We start from the raw sequence: 22391 nt of genomic DNA, 5'->3' as shown, positions 1-22391 counted from the left end.
TCTAACAAAGCCCGGAGAAGCTTCCAGTAAGGCACAATTACCATATGCTCCCAGTGGCACCTTTAGGACCAGCAAATTTTTATTCAAGGGAAAAGCTTTCATGTACGTGCACACTTCACCAGATACATGCACGCACGTAAAAGTTTATACCAAGCTTTCTCAGCCAGGGTTTTGTGAAACCCAGGGGTTTTTTGACAGCACCGGAAGGGTTTCCTGAGTGGGTGGGAGTTAATCAATTTTTAATATAGTTTTTAAATTTGTTAAACATTTATCAGGTGACAGGAGCATATATGGTCATGTCAACCTGCCCCCTCCCTAAATGGCCAATGATCGGCCTGGAGGGAGTGGGAAGGGGAGGGCCCCCAGGTGGGCATGTCCACAGCTCTGCTTCCCAGCCATAGTTTGCATGATCATGCCAGTTCTGGGGTTTCTCAAAGCCTGAAGAATGTTTCAGGGGTTTCTCAGAGAACCAGCTTGGTGTAGTGGTTAGAAGTGCGGACTTCTAATCTGGCAAGCTGGGTTTGATTTCCCACTTCTCCACCACATGCAGCTATCTGGGTGACCTTGGGCTCCCCACAGCACTGAGAAAGCTGATCCCAAGGGTACCTCTGGATTCACACTTTGTCCTGCTGCTTCAGACCAAGACAGCTACCCCCTGACTGAATGGTCCCAGTCTGACTTCTTTTTATATTTAGATAGATCTAATTCTACCCAGATACAGGTCAAAAATAAATCTATCTATATTTGACAACAGTTGCTCCATTCTTTGCTGTGAGTTCTATGGATTTGGTTTATTGCATACGCATGTCGTATTTTTTTATAGACAATCATAGGGTATTTATACATACAGCGTACATTGGTTATACTTCTAGTGTAGAATGCTGATGTCTTGGTGCACAAATAACATTGAATACTGTATACATTATATGGAAGGGGAAAATTCCAAGCAAGAAAACACCGTGGCACAAAAATAAAGAACCGTGGGTTCTCCCAGAGAAAATGGGGGTTCAGCCTGGTTCCCTCTAAGCTGCATGTGTGAGCGGCCCCTCATTAGCACAGGAAACCACTCAGGGTCTTGCACCGCCCATGGCCCATTTGAAGATTTCCACCAGTTGTATTCTGCTCAGGATGTTAACTGCTCCATTCGGGGAAGAGCGGTCAGAGGAAGCATTGAGTTCAGTGTTGAAACAGCAAGGACGAGAAGTTCAAAATCATCCTTAATGTTCAGGTGGAAAAGATCTCAGGAAAGTCTAGGGTGGACTAGGGCAGGACTTGAGGATCTTCCAGAATTATAGCTCTACTGGTGATGGAGATCAGTTCTCCTGAAGAAAATGTCTGTTTGGGCAGCGGGGCACCATAGAATTATACTCTCCTGAGGATTCTCTTCATCCAAAATCCCGTCCACTTCTGGCTCCTCCCTCAAAGTCTCCAGATATTTTCCAACCCAAAGCTGGCAACCCTATGCTTTCCAGACTAAAGAGATCAGTTCCCCTGGAGAAAATGACTCATTTGAAGGGACGACCGAGATTCTTCCCCATCTCAAATTCCACCTACACCCATCTCCACCCCCGAAGTCTCCAAGGATTTCCTAACCCACAGCTGGCAACCTCAGGGTGGTCATAGATGCCGCTTTATGGGAATATACCTCATGAATCATTTAGACTCTTAAACGCTCACTTTTGCGTGGAATAAAGTTGACTTGACACACCCCATCCCCAGAAAGAACCACCCCAAACATCAAGCAAAATGAAAGGCCATCGTTTTAAATTCGAAAGAGTTCCTCTAAAAATAACATACACGACATAACTGGCTTCTAAAGACGGTGACTAATACAGGTAGGTACAAGGGGGTTAAATAGGAATGCTTTTTAAAAAAAAAGATAATGCTCTGGCATCACTTCCTGTATAGCTAGATGTAATCATGACATCACTTCCTATCCCCCCCTGTTGGGCTTTTAGAAAGATATGTGACCAGATGATTGGGCCTTCCAGAATGCATATTGCATTAATACAGGGGTAGTCAAACTGAGGCCCTCCAGATGTCCATGGACTACAATTCCCATGAGCCCCTGCCAGCATTCGCTGGCAGGGGCTCATGGGAATTGTAGTCCATGGACATCTGGAGGGCCTCAGTTTGACTACCCCTGCATTAATATATGCGCCCACCCTTTGACCTAATCCAAAAGAAGTTAGGCCCGTTTAAGACCTGTTTATTGGTCTTGGTGGGGATATGTTGCTGACTCATGTAAGTCCTGCGTAGATTTTGCGGGAATATATTACACAGAGGATAAAGCACTAAACAAGTCCACTGAAATATCCACTCTTCATGTCTTCCATTAAAAAGAAATTAAGAACTGGACAGCTGCCGTTTGATTCTTCCCTTAAACAGCTACGGGGATTGTTGCTGAAAGCAGAAACGGAGCAACCTTCCTTTCTTGCCGCAGCATCGGAGGTAGGTGACAAGGTTTTTCAGAGGTATTTCCTTTCTCTTCTCTTCAAGAGAGAGAATGAGACATTCTGGCGCTTTGGAACAGTACGTAGCCCGGCGGACAAGATCTTTAAAAAACGTGAGTTCATAGCTGTAGCAACGTTGAGGTAAAGATCGGCCTTTGGTCTCTCCCTTCACGACTTCGGCTTGTCCTTGAGAAACCGGCAGCGGGATCGGATCCTTTTCTCTCTCGCCCTTCCTCAAAAGTGTCCCCCAGCTTAACAGAACGTCATACGAAGATGAAGGAACGTTGAGCGCACACACAGTTCTCCTGGGAAGACTCCTGAGTCCAAGAGCCCTGGCAGCCAGTGACTGAGGCTGCAGTCCAGAAGGTTCTAAGCAGAGAAAAAGAAGAAGCACAGAGTTAGTTTTGCTAGGATTTACCAACTTGTTCCGGGGTAATCAGCCAGCAGCAGCTAAGAAGGTACTTGAAGAAGAAGAAGCAGAAGAAGCAGAAGAAGCAGAAGCAGAAGCAGAAGCAGAAGCAGAAGCAGAAGAAGAAGAAGCAGAAGAAGCAGAAGAAGCAGAAGAAGCAGAAGAAGCAGAAGCAGAAGCAGAAGCAGAAGCAGAAGCAGAAGCAGAAGAAGAAGAAGAAGAAGAAGAAGAAGAAGAAGAAGAAGAAGAAGAAGAAGAAGAAGAAGAAGAAGAAGAAGAAGAGTTGGTTCTTATAAGCCGCTTTTCACTACCTGAAGGAGTTTCAAAGCAGCTTACATTCGCCTTCCCTTTCCTCTCCCCACAACAGACACCCTGTGAGGTAGGTGAGGCTGAGAGAGCCCTGATATTACTGAAGAAGAAGAAGAGTTGGTTCTTATATGCTGCTTTTCTCTACCCGAAGGAGTCTCAAAGTGGCTTACATTTGCCTCCCCTTTCCTCTCCCCACAACAGACACCCTGTGAGGGAGGTGAGGTTGAGAGAGCCCTGATATCACTGCTCAGAACAGCTTTATCAGTGCCGTGGCTTTTACAGGTTAGCTTAAGCAGGTATATGTATCAGTGTGGGGTAGTGGTTAAGAGCAGGGGACTGTAATCTTCAGAACCAGGTTTCATTCCCCACTCCCACATCAGAAGCCTGCTGGGTGCCCTTGGGCCAGTGACAGTTCTCCCAGAACTCTCTCCGCCCACCTACCTCAGAGGGTGCCTGTTGTGGGAAGAGAAAGAAGAAGAGTTGGTTTTTATACCCTGCTTTTCACTGTTTGAAGGAACCTCAGGGTGGCTTATAGTTGCCTTCCTTTCCTCTCCTCATAACAGACAACTTGTGAGAGAACTGTGACAAAACTGCTCTGTGAGAACAGCACTATCAGGGCTGTGATGCGCCCCAGGTCACCCAGCTGACCGCTTGTGGAAGAGTGGGGAATCAAATCCGTTTCTCTGGGTTAGGGGACCACTGCTCTTGAGCACAACACCAAGCTTGGCTTCTCCAAGGAGCAACATGTTACAGGAGGATCGAATCAGTGGTATTTCTTAAATAGTGAGGACTAGAATCCTGAATTTGCTGCAGAACACAACAGGCCTGGGGAGACTAACAGAAAAGAAGCTACAGCGTTAGAAACATGCGGAGACTAGAAAGCGAGGAAGTACAAAGAAAAGAGGGTCCCCACCACACAGTCCAACAGGGGACTAGAGTTCAAATAACTTCCGTGCTGCACAATCCATCTGAGTGGCTGGATAAGGTCAGATCTAGGTCCCTTCCGAGCGAGGACCCACCTGGCTCCCTGAAGCCCGTCTCCTTGGCATCTTTTCTTGCTTCCCACGGCATCCCCCTGGCACTCCACGCAGATGCGCCTCTCTCTCACGAGCTGGCTGCTCCAGAAATGGACGTTGCAGGCAGCCCCCACCTGCTTCAGACGGAAGTAGATGCAGTAACTGAGGAGACGGGGTGAGAGAGAGAAGAGGTTTCGTGAAAGGCTGAATGGGAATTTCAGAGACAAATATTTTCAGGGCAACACAAGGGGGTGGCAGGTTACAGTGGATGAGTGATAGGGTTACGAGTGTCCTGCACGGTGCAGGGGGTTGGACTAGATGACCCATGAGGTCCCTTCCAACTCTATGATTCTATGATTCAAGGAGAGCCTGGAGGGGCTCCAGATGGCTTTATCTTTCTTTCCCCTCAGCATTCCGCTCCTGTTTCTTGCTCTTCTGGCCTGCTATGGATCCAGCCAATCAGGAATGGTGTGGCCAGTAGGATCACATCATGAGGCCATACAGCCAATCGAATTTCCCTGGGTTGTACAACTGTGATGCCAAACCGGAGCGAGGGCAATATTTCCTGCCCCGTTTTCCAAGTGGCCCCTTCATCATCACTGAACCCAATGGCGCATCTTTCACAGGATGTAAAACGGTTCGTGAATTTTTGTTTTGGCTCAGCCCTAGATGAAGGTATTCCCAAACAGACCCCTTCGTAACTGCTGTTTTGTTCTCCGGTGGGCTAGCTGTCTCTTTTTTTTTGTTTGTTGATTTAAAACCCCGCTTGTATTTAGAAGCATTTCAACAATCCCACAGTTCCAGATTTTTAGAAAATTGCTTTTAAGAAGAAAAACTGGTCAGCAAGGGGGGAGAAGGGAGGAGACAGCTGCATTTCAACGCCAGGGGCATACAGTCAGCTAATGAGCTATACAATACTTCTGATTCAAAGGGGTCAAAATGCTCACCCCCATCTCAGTCCTCAAAAAAAGAAAAATGATTGTACATGAGACAATAATACAGGGAGATTAGGGGGGATAGGGCAGAGTGGCTTGGGGGGGGGGAGCCAAAAATCCAATTTGCACCCCTTTGCTGGCTCATCCATTGGGGTGGGGGGGGGGATGCAATTCAAGTACCCAAATGTATTGTTGGTCAAAAGAGAACAGAGCATTCATCATGGAGAAGGCCCAGAGAGCTTTCTTCTTCTGGTTGCTGTGGGTTTTATTCCCTGACATTTCGCCAGTAATTGTGGCCGGCATCTTCGGAGGACATAGCAAGACAGGAATCCCAGTGAGATGGGAGATGACACACTTCAGCCCGAGAGATTCCCATCTTGCTGTGTCCTGCCTCTGAAGATGGCAACCACCGTTACTGGCAAAACGTCAGGGACTAAATCTACCAGGAAATAGCCATGCAGCCTAAAAAACTCTGCAGTCCGTTGACTCCAGCCGTGAAAGCCTCCGACAGCTTTTTTCTTCCTTGTGTTTAAAACGGACGTTGCATCACGGGGGGGGGGGGTGTCCCCAGAGGGGATAACCAAGAAATGCCAGTAAACTCTCCTCCTTCATCTTCCATTTTCCAAAGATTCAGATAAGAGCACCAGTGACCCGTTCTGTGGTTTCCTGTTTACTCTCCTGGAACATCCTTGGAGGCAAACCGGAGGGACCCGTTGGCTGCAGCTGTTTGTGGCAGATGAAATCATCTAAATGGAGGGGCCTCACTCAGAATGGCATTCTCAGGACATTACCTATCGACTATATCCATCCCCTCTGCAAACACTGACGCAAACAAAATATAGACGCATGGAACACAAGTCACAAAAAAGGAACCTGTTCCATTCTACTCCGTACGAGTCGGACCTCATCTGGAGACCTGGGTATAGATCTATGTGCTGCATTTTAAGGAAAGTGTCGGCCAATTGGAGCGTGATCAAAGATGGCTGGGGGGAGGGGGGAGTCTGGAAAACAAGTCTGATGAGGAAAAGGAGAAGGGGTTTGTATGTTTAACCTAGGAAAGATGTGCATTCAGAGGGACCTGAACACACTGTTTGAATTACTTGAAGGGCTATTGCGTCAAAGCGGGCAAAGATTTGTCCTTTGCTGTATCGGGAGGCAAGGGTAGATTTAAAGGGCTTCATTTAGGCAGATGGTGAGTGGGTGGGCAGGTAGGGCTGTGCCAGTGTTTGTCTCTTGTGGCCCTTCCTTGCATACCCAGGGAATTGCTGATCGCCATGGTGGGATGGTAGGTGAATTCCCTCCAAGCCAGCCTGGATTTTGGAGATTTTTGGTGTGTGTGTGGGGGAGGATCACTTGGGCATGAAATTGCAGTCAATGTAGGTGGGCAGGTAGTTGTGAGTATCCTGCATGGTACAGGGGGCTGGACTAGATGACCCTGGACATCCCTTTCCAACTCTAGGATTCTAAGTGACAGGATTTCGGGGCCAGAAGAAGAAGAAACCACATATTCTTATTACAGCCCGAGGCCAGCTAACAAGGATGGGATCCAGAATAAATATTCCGCAGCAAGGAAGGCTGTGTAGCCAGACTTGTACATCAGATCTTTAAAAGACAATGTTTGTCCTTTGCATCGGGAGTGCAAAACTGGACAGGGTCCATTGTGCCAGATGTCAGGAAACAGCTTGGAGACCATCACAGAAGCCTCTCCCCGTTTCTCAGAGACACTGAAGCTTCAACGGCTCAAGGCAACGGCTCTGATTGCCTCTCCCTGATGAGACCAGGGTCTTTGCTGCCATGGCACTGTGCAAATGGAGCTGCCAGACAATCCGTGGAAGTCGTTGGGGAAGGTGACATCTTTGTTCTTCGTGGGATGCCTTCCTCTCTCCCCATCTGGCTCTCTACGAAAAATAGAACTGAAGCAATACGTTGAATGGAAACAAACTCTGCGGGCATGACGGCTCTTTTCCCCAGAAGCCGATGCCAACGCGACCTTGGACAGCCAAGCACAGCCAGCAGAGAGCTGGAGACAATGGGCTTGAGTTCAAATCCTACCTTTCTCAACCAGGGTTTTGTGAAACTCTGGAGTTTCTTGATGGCCCTGGAAGTGTTTCCTGAATGGGTGGGAGTTAGTTAATCTTAAATATTTTAAATTGGTTAAACATTTATTGAGTGAGATGACCGTATATGGCCATGTTGATCTGCCCCCCCCCTCTTTCCCCAGATGGCCAATGATGGGCCTGGAGGGGGTGGGGAGGGGAGGGGCCTCAGGTGGACGTGTCCACAGCTCTGCTTCCCAACCATGTTCTGCACCATCGTGCTACTTCTGGAGTTTCTGAAAGCCGGAAGGATGTTTCAGGGGTTTCTCAATGGTAAAAAAGTCGAGAAAGGCTGTCCTTTGTTATAACATAACACAAAGGGCTTTTATCCAGATACATTAACGGTGTATCTTAGCTACAGCTCCCCCAGATGTACAGTCGTCATCTGCAAACTCAAACGTCTTTTTTGATATTAAAATAATTGCCTTTCCTCCATAAAGTATTTGCTATATGTCTGATTCAGAGCAAACAAGACAGATTCAATTCTGTAGCCGGGTTGATCGGCAGTAGCAGAACAAAATTTGAGTCCAGAATATCCAAATCACTGTTTCTCGAGATCTTAAAATTACTCGGCTGCATTTGTAAATTTACTTCCTGCATTAATTTAACAAAAGTGAAGTTAAAGGAGACAGCTGCAAGCTTTAAAACGATTTAACTCTATACCTTTTTAACCAAACAGTGGATGATATACCCCCTGGAGAAATCTCTCTGCTAGCCTCAGTTCTCGATTTGGCAAATCTGAATAACCCACATCACAGGTAACTGAAGAAGTGAGCAGTGACTCATGAAAGTTCCTCCCTTGCCTCAAATTTTGTTAGCCTGCAGGATTTTGGCTCTTTTCTATGGCTGCAAACAAACTAACATCTCAGTCTACACTGCAGGATTGCTGCGGACTTTCCCTTTCCCTACCAATGAAGTCTTCCCATGTTTTCCATTATCATTCCTTCATACGATGGACAAATTAGACAGCACTTCAGGAGGGAGATAATCAATCTCTCCGTGATTTTTTAAAACATTAAAATGTAGCTTCAGGCTCTTTAAAAACCTATTAGAACCGCTTCTGAGAGGAAGGGCAGTTGATCTTTTCCCCTTGGGTCTTTGTATCGGTAAAACAATTAGCCTTCTGGCTGCTTTTCCATCCTGGGGGGAGAGATCTTTTGCCCAATGGGAAAAGGAGGCGTCACCCCTCAAAAGCACACCTTGACAGGAAAGGGTTAAAGGCCACCTGCTCTCCCCCACTTCTGCATGGATCCCACCTTTTCCCATGGGTGCATTTCATGTTTGTTTGTTTCTTTAATTGGAGACCGATTGTTGGTCTCTTGGCACCTCCTCCGGTTTGGCTCACAGCCTCCGTGGGTATTCTCCAATTAAAGAAAAAAAAATTCATGTTGGGATCTGACCCAAGGCCCACCTTTGTTCATGCAACAAAAGCAGCTTGGGGACACTATGTTCCTATGCAGCTGGAGTGATAGAGCAGGAGGACTGGCAGGAAAGGAGAAGTTGTCTTCCAGAAAGGAGCTACAAATGCATGAAGAAAACAGTTGGCATCTTTCCTCAGCCTCTTCTATTCACTGCTGTTTGTTCTCCTGATGTTCGAGTCCCTGCAAGAACCCTGAGACATAGAAGACACATCTTTGTTCCATTAGCTACCCAGGATGGCAAAAAGGTTTATTCAGAACAAGTTCCTAGGTATAAAACTTTGTTTTCTGTAAATTTCTGAATTGGTTTTTTTTAGGGAGTCTTCAACCCACTACCTAATTCTTATATCTTATATACCTTATATTTTATATTTTAAGTCATAGAATTTGGGTCTATTAGTATCGAAGATCCATTTATAAGATGTTACCTTTATGGATCTTTGATACTAATAGGCCCAAATTCTATGGCTGGAGAAGCAAAAAGCATCTCTCGTGGCTATCTCCGAGCGCCGCATTCTTCTCCCCGACGAGAAACCTGGAGTGAAAGAACCCCTTTCTGCAGCACAAGAATGGGAACTGTGTCTGAGCCGGCTTCTTTGAGCCAAGGTGACTGGCTGTGCCAAACATGTGTCCGGAGCTGTGACGCAGACGGCAGCCAAACAAAGGGCTGTGCACTGGCTGTTCTGAGCCATCGGTTAATAAGAGTCCCCGGTCCCACCCCCGACGCCAGCTCTCTTCCAGCCTCAAAAGGGGATGGATGCAGTCCAGAGTCTTCATGCCCAGATGGTGAAGAGACCACGGGGTACCCCCCTCCTTTCCGTTTGCAATTGGAGATAGCTTTCGACCGTTATTGTCTCCTATTGGGCTTGCCACAGCACACCAGCTTGGTGTGGTGGTTAGGAGTGCGGACTTCTAATCTGGAGAGCCGGGTTTGATTCCCTGCTCCTCCTCCACATGCAGCCAGCTGGGTGACCTTGGGCTCACCACGGCACTGATAAAGCTGTTCTACTGATATTACCCTCTGCTGCAACCCTTGGTAGGGGTGGTGGGAGGTTGGGTGCTAGGGACCCCGGTTTTCGGGTGGGTGTTTCCCTGTGGAGGCCCCAGCCTTGCCTCACCAAGCCCCGCCTACCAGGTTGCCCAAGCATCAAATAGGGTAAATATGCCACTGAGTATGATGTAGTGTAAAGAGCAGTGGCCTCTAATCTGGAGAGCCGGGTTTGATTTCCCACTCATCCTCCACATGCAGCCAGCTGGGTGATCTTGGGCCAATCCTGGTATCTCAGAGCTCTCTCAGCTTCACCTACCTTGCAGGGTGTCTGTTGAGAGGAGAGGAAAGGGAAGGCGATTGTTACCCGCTTTGAGACTCCTCCTTCTAAACTCTCATCTTCTAAAAAAGTAGGGACAGGATTACTAAAGATGACTGACTAACCATCTTGTTTCATTGCAGGCAGGAGTTTGGACACCTAAATATGGCAGATCTTTCCATGTCAATAAAATTGGAGCAGGGAGAGAGAGTTGTGGATACAGAGCTTGATTTACAGGCAAACAAGGACTCTGCACTGACGGGGGGGGGTGGTACTGATCTCAGGAATCATCTTATCAAAGTTTGACATCAAAGTTGTGGAAGGAGGTATGAGGAAGAGCCGGGGTCCTCATCTTTTCTGAGCCTGCAGGCACCTTGGAAGAGGAAGTACCCCAGGAGGCATTTCCTTTGGGTCTTTTGGGAAGGACATTTGGAAACAGCATTTTGTGATTGATCCCACTGCCCATGACGGCCATTATGTGATGGTTCCCACTATCTCCTTTCTCAAAATTCCAAAAGTAGGAACAGGTTCAAGAAAGTGAGGGATTGCACGTGTAGAGCATATGACTAGGCCTAGGGAGATCAATGTAGCTTTCAGCTGTCTGATTTCTTGAGCAAGCTGTACCTACCTTGGCATTTTCTCTCTCATCAGCATGTGAGGTCTTCTCCAGGGGTCCTTAAAGTCCCTTTTAAAAGAATTCGGCAGAATCTTAGCCACCTCTGCAAAAGAGCCATAAAAATGTACGCATTAACAAATAGGAAACAAACATCGTAGCTGGGCGATGTGCAAACTGGACATTAAACAAAAGGAACAAAAGCTCTGAGAGAACCGTGACTTGCCCAAGGTCACCCAGCTGGCTGCAGGTGGAGGAGGAGTGGGGAATCGAACCCAGTTCTCAGATTAGAGGCCACCACTCTTAACCACTGCACCAAGCTAGCTCTTGAGCATTTCATGAGCCAATGTGCCTCACTATGGCTTGTTATTCCATCTTTGTTTGAGTGGTGCAAATCTGGTCCTCTGAATGCTCCCCTTTACCTTTTGCTGTTTCGCATAACGGGCTCTCCCCGAGGCAGCCTCTCCTCTGCTTTAGATCCGGACAGGGGGCTCCCCCATTCCGAGGCGGCACGATCACCTGTCGCATACGGTCTTTGCTTCCGGTCCCACACAAGGCACTGCACTCGCTCCAGGGTCCCCAAGGGCCGACCACGCAATCCACGGCTGCTAGAATGGAGGTCACAAGGAGGGTGGAGCAAAGGGGCGAGATTAAGAAGAGGCTGTTGCAGAAGACAAATTGTTGACCGAGAAGGAAGGGTCAATGAAACCCACCATGAATGAGAAGCAAGGTGCAAAAGGAGGAAAAGGCAAACCCAGAAAATCTGGCACAGGAGATTCCCTTGGTGTTGCAGTTTGCAGTTTTGGGTTGGGAAAGTCCTGGAAATGTGGAGGTTGAGCCTGGGGAACGGTGTCTACTCTCTAAAGCTGCCATTTTATCCAGCAGTACAGACCTCTGCAGTTAGGAGTGCAGTTATAATTCTGGAAGAAATCCAGAGGATGGGAACCCATATTTAAAGAAGTCAGGAACTAGGGATCCCCACTGTTGTGTCTGTAGACCTGCCAAGGACCGAGTGTAACTGACCAACATGCAGGTAGATCCCCTCTGCCAAATGGAAACTGACCAATAGCATGGCTTGGTGGGAAGATCCACTATTTGCCTGTGTATTTAAGTTGAGTTTCTTTAGGATGAGGGGTTGGCTCAGTTCTCAGCTCTACTTGTACCACGATGGGGTCTTAATAAAGACCTCAAATCGCTACCATTGTCTATGTCCACCTCTGAACCCACAGATGTCACACCAGCTTTCAAGTGGGATCTGAGAATCCCCTGGAATTTACAGCTCATCTCCAGACTACAGAGATCAGTTTCCCCTGGAGAAAAGGGAAGCTTTGGGGGGAGGGTGGACTCTATTGTATTGCACTGAGGTCCCTTGTCCTCCCCAGGGTCCGTCCCCAAAGTACCAGGAAGCTGGCAACCCTGTCCTTCCATCCGCCACTGGCGGTCAGGGGGGACCTGGCCACCCTACACGGAACTGTCCCCTCCCTTTTCCAACTTGGCCCACATCATTGGTAGCTTGTTTCCAAATCAGAGAGACATCCCTCCCCAGAGGGAGCTGATGGAATTCTAAGAATTCAGGGGAGGCCCAACCGACCCATGGAGGCCCGTCATGAATAAGCCTCCTGTCTCCATTGGCAAAACAGTTTAACTTCCCTTCCTTCTGATTCACTGCACCCCGCTCCCATCTCAGGCTGCCTTGCCTGCTTGCTTAACTATGCCGTGTCTCACAGAGGAGGGTCCATTGGCCAGCCAAACCCCTCCCTCCCTCCCCTTTCATCTGCCCTCTTGTTAAAGCACTCTGGAGGTGCCAGGTGAAAGCCCAGGCCAATGCAGCTATCAAAATGGTTCATGCTTCAAGACTGGCCAGTCAGACACCATTCAGCCCAATAAACATGGGGGCTACAAGAATGAACCAAGGTACAGGAGGGGGATTAAGGTTGCTATTCTGCATGATCGTGCCACTTCTGGGGTTTCTCCTGAGCCTGAGGAAATATTTCAGGGGTTTCTCAATGGTAAAAAAAGTCGAGAAAGGCTGATCAAACCTGATGCTTGCAAGAAAACTCCCCTCGTGACTTTGGGACAGGCAGGATCCAGTCCCAGCCCCTCCAGTTAAAAGGATCAAGTTGCAAGTGATCTGAAACATCTCTGCCTGACAGCCTGGATTGCTGCTGATGGTCAGAATAGACCTATGCCACTTATTGGCTCAGGAGCCACATGCAACTCTTCAATATGCCACCTACGGCTCTTTGTTTACAAATATGGCACCCACTCCATTGGGCAAGATCATTGCCTCATAGGCTAGTCATTGCCACTTGGTACACACCACTAAAGGGGCTGGAGGATGGGTAAGCTGTGAGCTGCACACCTGGGGTGGAAGGTAAATGAGCTGCCTTTCCAACAACTACCCACTGGGTGCAAGGAAAAGAGTAAAACCGGCACCATCTTTGGACTTCAAGGACATTCACGGTCTGGGCCCAATGTATTTGAAAGACCATTTAAATCCCTATGCTGTGACTGACGTTGAGGGGGGAACCAAGTGGCACACAAGGTATCCAGTAGTTATGTGGGATGTTATGATGTTTTTATGGTGTTTGATAGATGTATTTTATCATGTTTTATTGAATATAAACTGCCACGAGCCAGCTATGCTGGGAGTGGTGGTATAAAAAAGGAATAAATATATAGATGATAGAAGATAGACAGACAATACTGATCTTGATAGAATTAGGGTCTGAGGCAGCTCCCTCTGTGAGTTATCAAAGTATCCTCTATAAACCGTGTTCCTCCCCACCTCCCGCCAGAATCTTGTTAGGGGAACAGAATTTTGGATCGGCTTCACGTAGAACAAACTGTCCAAACCAAACACAAAACACGACCTCCAAATTACGCTATTTTTAGCTACCCGCCTTAATCCATTCCAAAAAACATTTGCTGGCTTTTAGATTCTCCAAGGGAGAGAGGCCTTTGGGGGCCTCTCTGTCCCAGCAGGGGCAACCACCAACTCCTTTGGATTTGCTAGAGGTGTAAGGGTCATCTAGTCCCACCCCTGCCCAGGCTGGAACTACAACTATAACATCCCTAACAAGTCAACAGATCCTTAAAAACCTCCCAAGGTGAAGAATCCACCACCTCATGAAGGAGTCTGTTCTCCTGTAAAACACACCTCACCATCAGGAAGTTTCTCCTCAAAGATAGGCGAACCTCCTTTGCTGTAGTTTATATTCCATGACTGAAAACTAATCTGCTTCATGCTCTTCATAGCATCCCTTTAAATATGGCAATTGTATCACCTCACAGTTCTGCCAAGATCTCCTCATTGGACATGGTCTCCAAACTACTCACTACACTAGATTCATTCTGGCTTGCTGACAACCTGACTCACAATTACATGTTTATAGTGGGAAATGATAGTGTTTGCTTGATCCTCGGAGGGAGCTCTATAGAATCATAGAATCATAAGAATTGGAAGGGACCTCCTGGGTCATCTAGTCCAACCCCCTGCACTATGCAGGACACTCACAACCCTCTCACTCATCCACTGTCACCTGCCACCCCCTTGAATCTTTACAGAATCAGTCCGATGGCTATCCAGCCTGTGTTTAAAAATCTCCAAGGATTACAATATACAGTTACATTATACAGTTCTCCGTTACATTATACAGTTATATATTTAACTGATAAATGTTTATCACGCTGAGGAATTCAGTGAGACCTGAAATTTCGGTCGTCGGTTCGTGATCTCGGTTGGTTGGTCCTAATACCGCGCAGATGTTGTTTTTGGAAAATCCCAGCAGACTACAATCTTGATTTTGACCCGACTCCTTCACGCTTGAGGAATGCCAGATGTCAACATCTGCTTCTCTTTTGCCAGGCTGCCCAACTTGAGCCATGCCAATTGTCTTGATCAAAGGGGGAAATTGTGTGTATCGCTAACGGCTGCCATGTTGGGTCGCTTCAGAGATCAGCAAGGATGTGTTTCTGTGGCTTGGGGAGGGTTACAGTCACCCTCCGGTCCTTCGGCAGCCTTTAAATCCCTGACACTGGAACAATCGTTTTTGGAAGACCATATAATGAGATCTCCCTCCCTCCCTCCCTCTCTTTTAAATGGCTTGACATTCTCGCCGCCAGTTCGAATGGCAGAGGTACTGCTAGCAAGTCTTGCCATGGAGTCGTCTCGCGAAGACAAGTGACAATGGGACAAGAGACATGTTTGTGCTCCGTAGGAAATGAAGCCCAGTTCAATGCTTTTCCCAACTCCCTAAAAGGCTATTGTCTGTCTCCAGGTGTCTGCCTGCCCCATGGCATGAACAATTGCCCTCGCTTTCTCTCCCAGAATTATGCCGATTCGACAGCCCTCCGTTTCTCACAGAGCTTGTCCAAAAGTTCAGGCACGGTTCATCTACCATTGTGACTTATTTGCTTTAGTGAGAGACCCAGCCTCTCCCACGTGATTTTCACCAAGGAATGGCATGCGGGCGCAGTTTTCAGAAAGCGGTTTTCTGACACTACATGTAAAACAAGCTTGGGGGGGGGGAGGATCTGTTCTCGTATGTGGTGTGTCCTAAGCACCCTGCACACAATATGCTGCAGAAGAGGGAACTGTGAGCTTGCTTCCTGCTTTCCAGGTGACTAAACCTCCCCAAATCAGCTATGGAATTCAAGTTGGAAAGCTGCCGAAATGTTTTGCTGAAGGGGGTAACCGAGGACAGGGCTCTCGTTAACGGATCCCCAAAATAAAATTCCGAAACAAATTCTCCTTTTAAGCCCAACAGGGACAGAGAAAAAGTATCATGTCTCAGAGCCCAGTTCGGCTTGTTTCTTCCAATCTCACGCAATACATACAATCTCGAGATATGCAAGGGAAATGCTTAATTAATTATTTAAGTGGCTGACATGGGCAAGTGCATTTCTGCATTCAGCAAAGTTTTCTGTCGCCTCGTCAGGAGACACTGGGACCATTTCCGCACTGGAGGCTCCACGCTGGGCTGCAGGCTGGAGTTTGAGTGGGAGCAGGTTGCCACACTGGGGGAGCGTTTAGCCCGGTGCAACTCATCCACCCAGGATTTGAGCTCTCCCACGGGAGCCAGGGCAGCAAAGTTCCCAGTGCAGAAATGGTCAGTTCCAATAGCATTTTGGGGGCTGGACTAGATGACCCTGAAGGTCCCTTCCAACTCTATGATTCGATGATTCTTCTGGTTCCTCAGCCAGGAATTGTCACTTGTTACAAGTGTTACAAAAAGCACTGAGGAGGGCTTTGCAATCAAGGAAGCCAGAATCAATCTACGACCAGACAGACCCAAAGGAAGTAATCATAATTGCCTTCTTTACTACTAGTAGTTCTAGAGGATCTACCTTTTGGAAATGTTAATTGAAACATTCTTAACATTTTATCAATGTACCAAGAGCAGTTAATTTTCACTGCTTCATCCCTTTACTCCCTTATTTGAACCTCTGGCCGCTCTCATCAAATTCTGCTGCTTTATGACAGGATATACACCTGACCTTTCTACTTTTATTCCCTTTACACTGAGGTGTTACACCAAAAAGATCCATGGTAAGAAGCACACCAGGCCTCTCTAACTCACCTCCTCCCCATGGCCAGTTACCTGTCCCATAAGAAGAATTTCCAGTATGATTTTCTTTCACCTATCTACCTGAAGAAGTGGGCCCTGACTCACACAAACCAATCGTCTTTAAGGTACCCCTGGGCTTGTGTTTTATCTTTCCTTAATTTGTAGACGATCTTTTCTCAACCAGGGTTTCGTGAAACCCTGAGTTTTCTTGATGGCTCTGGGAGGGTTTCCTGAACAGGTGGGAATTAATTAATTTTGAATATATTTTTAAAATTTGTTAAACATTTATAAGATGACATGACCAGATATCATCATGTCAACCTGCCTCCCCTCTCAAAATGACCAATGATGGATCTAAGTGTAGGAAGGGGAGGGGCTCCAGGTGGGCGTGTCCACAGCTCTGCTTCCCAACCATATTCTGCATCATAGCGTCACTTCTGGGGTTTCTTAAAGCTTGAAGAATATCCCAGGGGTTTCTCAGTGTTAAAAAGTTGAGAAAGGCTGGCGTAGATAGAAAACCCAGGTCATTAAAAAAATGTACCATGTATTTTGGCCCAAAGTATCGATTACTTATCAAACCGACACAATGTGCACAGAACGCAAAACCAGTCCCCAAAACCGATAGCGAAAAGCGGGAAACTCAAAGCACAAAAATTAAGAGAGACAAAATGACAAACATTCACCCCTCCCCAGTCTTTTCAATACTCTTTTTTTCTGAGAGAAAAGACTGTGGGTCTTCAGGCTCGAGAGAAGGAGCAAAACTCTCTTCGGCTGTCCCTAGGTCAACTCGCGAAAGGTTTCGAAAAGTGGGTCTGTTTCTAAATCAACAAGTTGGTGCTCTGTGGGTTTCCAGCTTCCTGACTCTTTTATGCAGGCGCAAATGCCATTGCTTGGTAATTGAGCTGAGTTGTGACTGGGCTAATCTCTGTGGAGATTAGGGGTGGCTTACTGGCCCGGTTTCCCCGCCCCGCCCCGCCCCGCTCAGGAGTGTTGTGACTGACATCGGCAGCCATTTTTCTTCACAAACAAGGCCAATGTGATCGGAGCGGCTGGGTCAGAGCTGTGCAGGGGACTTTCCCATCGTCCCCCCAAATGAGTTGGTCTCTCTGAAGTGAGAACTCCACTGGAAACTACTCCAGGCTTCTTATTGTGATGGCTGCCCTGTGTCCAAAACAGCAGACCGTTGATGTGCCCCCCAACACACTGAAGTAGCAGAGAAACAAAATAGCAATGGGGAAAACAAAGGGACTCGCTTCCACGTTGTTGGTGATTCATAGGACCTGGAGCGAAAATGAGCTTTGCGTAGACCCAGCAACTGGTTTCCGTTGGGTTGCAACCCACACAAAGCTGCTACGCATGAAACACTAGTGTGCCAGACACCCATAGTCTCATTGTAGGGCTGTCAGTCCTTCTGTGCTGCCAGCCGGGAAATTGGAAGCCCTTTCCCGGAGCTTTCCGATGTGCTGACATCACCTGGAAGTGATGTCGGCATGCCAGAGGCGACACTCTGGTTTTTGGGCCAAACTCTATGGTAGAGTTTGCTTCCAACAATAGAGTTTTGCCCCAAGTTCAGAGCATCACCTTCCAACAACTCTGGCATGCCGACATCGCTTCTGGTTGACATCAACATTTCATGTTTAAAAGCAACATTTTCCTAGGTTGGGGGAGTTCGGTGGACAAGATGTACCCGGAAAGCAGGGGACCCCCTCTAGGACCATGGCATCGCCAGGCCCCACCCTATGACATCACTATTAGTTGGAAGCTTCTTGGGCACAGTGGAAATGTTTTCCGTCTCCTGGGGGAGGGGTCAGTATCCTGTCTCTCAGTGCTTGGTAAATGTTTCTGCTTCAAGGGGCCGAACAATATGGCTCAGTGGTCTACGTGCGGCCCACAGACCTCATGCAGTGCACCATCGATCTAGTAGAAGCTGTGAGCCCCCAGCTCCATCCCTCGCCCATTCCCAGTCCAAGCTGCAACCTCATTTGAAAGACGTGGCCTCCTGCTTCACACCTCCGGGAGAAATGCCCTTTCAGGAAACGTCAACATTCATTATTAAGAAACAATAACATTCCTGGCCCTTCATTCACACTAACCAGTCCTACACTCATATAGAGCTGGCCCAATGCAACACCAAGCTGGCTTTAGTCTAAAACAAGTATTACATGTAGGTTTTGCAAGCCTCAAGGTCTACAATCTACAATCACAGCTGATCTCCAGGAAACAGAGATGAAACTGGAGGAAATGTCTGCTTTGGAGGGCAAACTCTACAGCAGGGTTGGCCAAATTGTGGCTTTCCAGATGCCCATGGACTACAATTACCATGAGCCCCTGCTAGCAGGGGCTCATGGTAATTGTAGTCCATGGACATCTGGAGAGCCACAGTTTGGCCAACTCTGCCCTGTAGCATTACTCTCTAGTCTTCCCGGCTCTACACTCAAATTCTCCCAAAATTTCCCAACGTGGAGTTGGTGACCCTACTTAAATGTCCCCAATCTTGTCAATGAGACCATTCCTTCTCCAGTCATCTTCATCAGTATAGACCAGGGCTAGAGATGGACTAGAATCTCAGCATTAAATCCATCAGTCATGGTGTCTTTTGGTGATTCTGGATGGGTGAGTCACTTTCCAGTCAGTAAAGTAAAAGCAACAGTAAAACAGCATGTTTGCTGATAAAGCCAAGGCCCTGTTTACCTGATGTGCGTGTTGCCAGATTGCTGGGAGGGGGTTTCTGCCTATGAAAAATTCCGTGCATAGGGAACCCTTGATTTTAGGAAAGAAGGGATGTAGCCAAGCCTTCTTTTTGACACAGCAGTTGTCTATGTTCAGGGATTTATTTATTTTTTTATGAAATAGCATTCATTCCTTCCAGTCGAAATCTCATAGCCCAGACACAATATCGTCAGCTCAACAGAAATTGGGCCTAAAACAGTATGTTGAGATACTTCCATTGCCCACCTGGAAGATTATAATTTCAACACTAGAGGTTTTCCCCCTTTAAATCCCAATTAAAACAGCACGTTTCTTTAAAAACCAAGTTTTGCACACCTGGATTTGTGAACAGATTCAACTCTGTGGTCTGGAATAGAAAGCACAGAAAAATAATACTTGGGGATAAGCTTTTCGTTTCTGGGACAACTTTAATTACTGTTAACACCACCCAACAGAATCCAAAGGACATTCCCTGTGGTGGAACGCCAGAGAATTCAGATCAGAATTTTGCAATCCCGAGTTTTCAAACTATTACGCACTAGGTTCACAAATATGCCGGAAAGTTCCTTCTAGAGACCGCTGTGCCTTCTGGATACTTCTGAAAGTTACTTTTTGAGGGAGAGAATTCCATCGCAAGCCCAAAGGACATCACAAGAGGCCAGGAGTTGTGGCTAGTTAAGTTCCCACTCTCAGGGAAAAATGTAAACGTAAAAGGAAGATCTATTGACCCATTGCTGAATGGGAAAGGGGGAGAAGAAGGATCTAAGTTATTATTGATCACCATCTGTTGTTTTATTGAAGGGGCTTTATGGGTTTTAATGTATTTTATTTTATTGATTGTAAACCGCTGCGAGACACTGAGAACAGCAGCATATAAATATAATTAGGTAGGTAGGTAGGTAGGTAGATGATAGATGATAGATGATAGATGATAGATGATAGATGATAGATGATAGATGATAGATGATAGATGATAGAAGATAGATAGATAGATAGATAGATAGATAGATAGATAGATAGATAGATAGATAGATAGATAGATAGATAGATAGATAGATAGATAGATAGATAGATAGATAGATAGATAGATAGATAGATAGATAAGCAAACCCAGCACGGTAACTCACCCGACACTTGGCAGACAGCATGATAATCGTCACAACAGTCTCCCGTTTTCTCACAGTAATTGTCACAGTAGCACGGTGTTCTCCGCCGTGAGAAATCCAAGCAGTCGTTATTCCGACCGGGGCAGCATTGGTGGGCCTCCCGGTTGCCGCACCCTCCCTCAATACCACGAAGCGGCCCAATGGCCAAGAGCCATGAGCAGCAAACCAGCCAATACCCGGCACTGATGCTCCGTTCGCGCATCGCCTTCATGCCCGGAGAACAGGAGTCGCTCCTTATCAGAGACGATGTAAGAAACTCGACCGTCTCTTAAGCCCGTCCTGTCAAAAAGTTGTGGCCGGTTTCTTTCTCTTGCTCCTGGGAAGCTCAACCAAGTGTTAGAGACACATGACGGTCCAGCTCAGGAGAGATGAGAGGGAAGAGTCAGTCTTCCGACCCCCTCCAGCTGACAGAGAGCATCAGGAGAGGCGTTTGGCCTCTTAAGAGGCCATGGCAGGCAAGTGCAAGCAGTCATCAGCGACTGAGCATCAGCATCTGGTTCGCTGGACAGGTCTTTGCAGCTTGAGGAGAGAATCCCCTTGCTTTTCGCTTTCATGGGAGGATGGTGGTGAATGATGCCACCGCTGAGCCAGGTTCCTAATAGGACCCTCCTGTATGCAACAAGCAAATTCCCACCAGCCACTGGCCTAAAGGGTCCAGTGCACAAAAGGGGGATTGGCCGGACATTAAAAAGTTTTTCTCCCCTCCCTCCCACCTACTCCCCCACCCCTCCACTCTGCGACTGTCAGTTTGAGTGTACAGGTTCCTCCTGGGTCTTAAAGCCAGAGTGTCCTCCACAGGGGATTCAGCATTCAGTGGTCGTCGAATGCTGGTTGCTAAGACCTGGATTGTGGGGAAAAGGCTCCTTCCACCAAGTTCAGAGGCATTTCAAGAGGGGGGGCAAAACAGTTCTTATATATTACAGGGCAGTGTGGGGGTCCCTAACCTTTTTGAGCTTGCGGGCGTTTTTGCGATTCTGGGACAGGGCGTTGGGCCTGGCCACAAAATACTCGCCACTTACCTTCAGTGACACAACGGAGATCCTCGTGTTGTAGTAACAGCTGCTGTGGTCTCCATTTTGTAGGTTTTATCCCTGCAGCATCCACCAGCAGTTTTAATTGGAGGGATAATCCCATTCTCCCAAAAGGCAAGGAGGCTGCATTTGGATAGGTAGGCTCTTCGTAGGCCCAACACCACCCCCAATTTAGACCAGTGTGGGCAGAGTCTGTGAACTGAGTTCAGCAACACAAGGAAAGTCTGTTTGCTGGAGAGCCATATACAATTCTGGGCTCCTATTACCTTGTGGAAGGTTACTGAAATCTAAGAGCCAGTTTGGTGTAGTGGTTAGGAGTGCGGACTTCTAATCTGGCATGCCGGGTTCGATTCTGTGCTCCCCCACATGGAACCAGCTGGGTGACCTTGGGCTCACCATAGCCCTGAGAAAGCTGTTCTGACCGAGCAGTGATATCAGGGCTCTCTCACCCACCCCACAGGGTTTCTGTTGCGGGGAGAGGAAAGGGAAGGCGACTGTAAGCCGCTCTGAGTCTCCTTTGGGTAGAGAAAAGCGGCATATAAGAACCAACCCGCCCTGATCAGGGATTTTATTATTGGAGACGAAAGGCCAAGGATGAACTTTGGCTAGTGGGTGGCCTAGCAAGCTTCTTATTCTAAAGAAGCGATCTGCAAGTCTTTACCGACGGCCGTAGGAGCCAGATTCGTTTTCATGACATTCCCAAAGTGCTTAGGAAACTCGTGGATAGACAGCAATCCTCACTGTGGCTTTAGGGGATTTCAGACCCACCCCCTGCCTGAGCTTCCGACAGATAGGTCACCGAGCTGCTTAATCAGCAGGTTCCCACCGTTGTCAGGGGAGGCGGGTTACGAGGGTCCTATTGTATTCTGAACGGTGGGGGTCTTTACATTCTCCACTTTGAACATTAAGCACGGAGGTAAAAGCAGGATTCCGATTACAGGTGGGGGAGGAGAACGAACCCCAAGCTTCGATTTGCCTGAACCTTTCAATGCTATTAAGGAGGGTGAAAACAAACAGATGTGTTAGATAAATGTAGGGACTGAAAAAGGACACTATAGCTCAGGGATGTCGGGTTGGCCGTAGCTCAACTAGGGCTTAGAGGAAGGTCTTTCCGGATACCTGCTAACTCAGACCGATCAGGTGAAGCGATCAGGAACAGAACCTTCTATGGGCAAAATATGGACTCCACCACCAAGCCATAAACACAGTACTATTAAGCACCCTAAGCATATTTATTAGGAAGTGAGCCCCACATAGTGTGGGAATTGAGTTTATCAACAGATTATATGAAGCTGCCTTCAATCGGTCTTTACTCTGTCTAGCTCTGGCTTTCTCAAGCAGGGGTTTGTGATACCCTGG

The 22391-nt window shown here is 47.4% G+C and overlaps 1 protein-coding gene across 3 annotated transcripts; it reads right to left on the bottom strand.

The window, feature by feature from the left end:
• Window positions 1-2141: 2141 nt before the first annotated feature.
• Window positions 2142-20646, bottom strand: LOC143822960 (somatomedin-B and thrombospondin type-1 domain-containing protein-like). 3 transcript variants are annotated; one of them, XM_077308689.1, is made up of 5 exons: window positions 19963-20646; window positions 10979-11164; window positions 10572-10662; window positions 4191-4349; window positions 2142-2822 (listed from the first exon to the last, which is right to left on the bottom strand). In XM_077308689.1, exons 1-5 carry the CDS (start codon window positions 20210-20212, stop codon window positions 2717-2719), a joined length of 792 nt encoding a protein of 263 aa, XP_077164804.1. In that variant the 5' UTR covers window positions 20213-20646; the 3' UTR covers window positions 2142-2716. The 3 variants fall into 3 exon arrangements, with proteins under 3 accessions (XP_077164804.1, XP_077164805.1, XP_077164806.1); XM_077308690.1 differs by having other exon boundaries at window positions 10979-11161; XM_077308691.1 differs by lacking the exons at window positions 2142-2822; window positions 4191-4349 and adding an exon at window positions 6813-7020.
• Window positions 20647-22391: the final 1745 nt, after the last annotated feature.

This window comes from Paroedura picta, chromosome 13 (assembly GCF_049243985.1).
Source record: "Paroedura picta isolate Pp20150507F chromosome 13, Ppicta_v3.0, whole genome shotgun sequence".
NCBI lineage: Eukaryota > Metazoa > Chordata > Lepidosauria > Squamata > Gekkonidae > Paroedura > Paroedura picta.
This window is presented reverse-complemented; position numbering and strand designations above follow the sequence as displayed.

Excerpts from the sequence above, each read along its gene's own strand:
- LOC143822960 (XM_077308689.1), bottom strand. The coding sequence starts at position 20,212 with ATGAAGGCGATGCGCGAACGGAGCATCAGTGCCGGGTATTGGCTGGTT. Across the intron at positions 4,350-10,571 it reads ATGAGAGAGAAAATGCCAAG|TTACTGCATCTACTTCCGTC; the intron begins GTAGGTACAGCT and ends CCGTCTCCTCAG. Across the intron at positions 2,823-4,190 it reads GACGGGCTTCAGGGAGCCAG|AACCTTCTGGACTGCAGCCT; the intron begins GTGGGTCCTCGC and ends TTCTCTGCTTAG.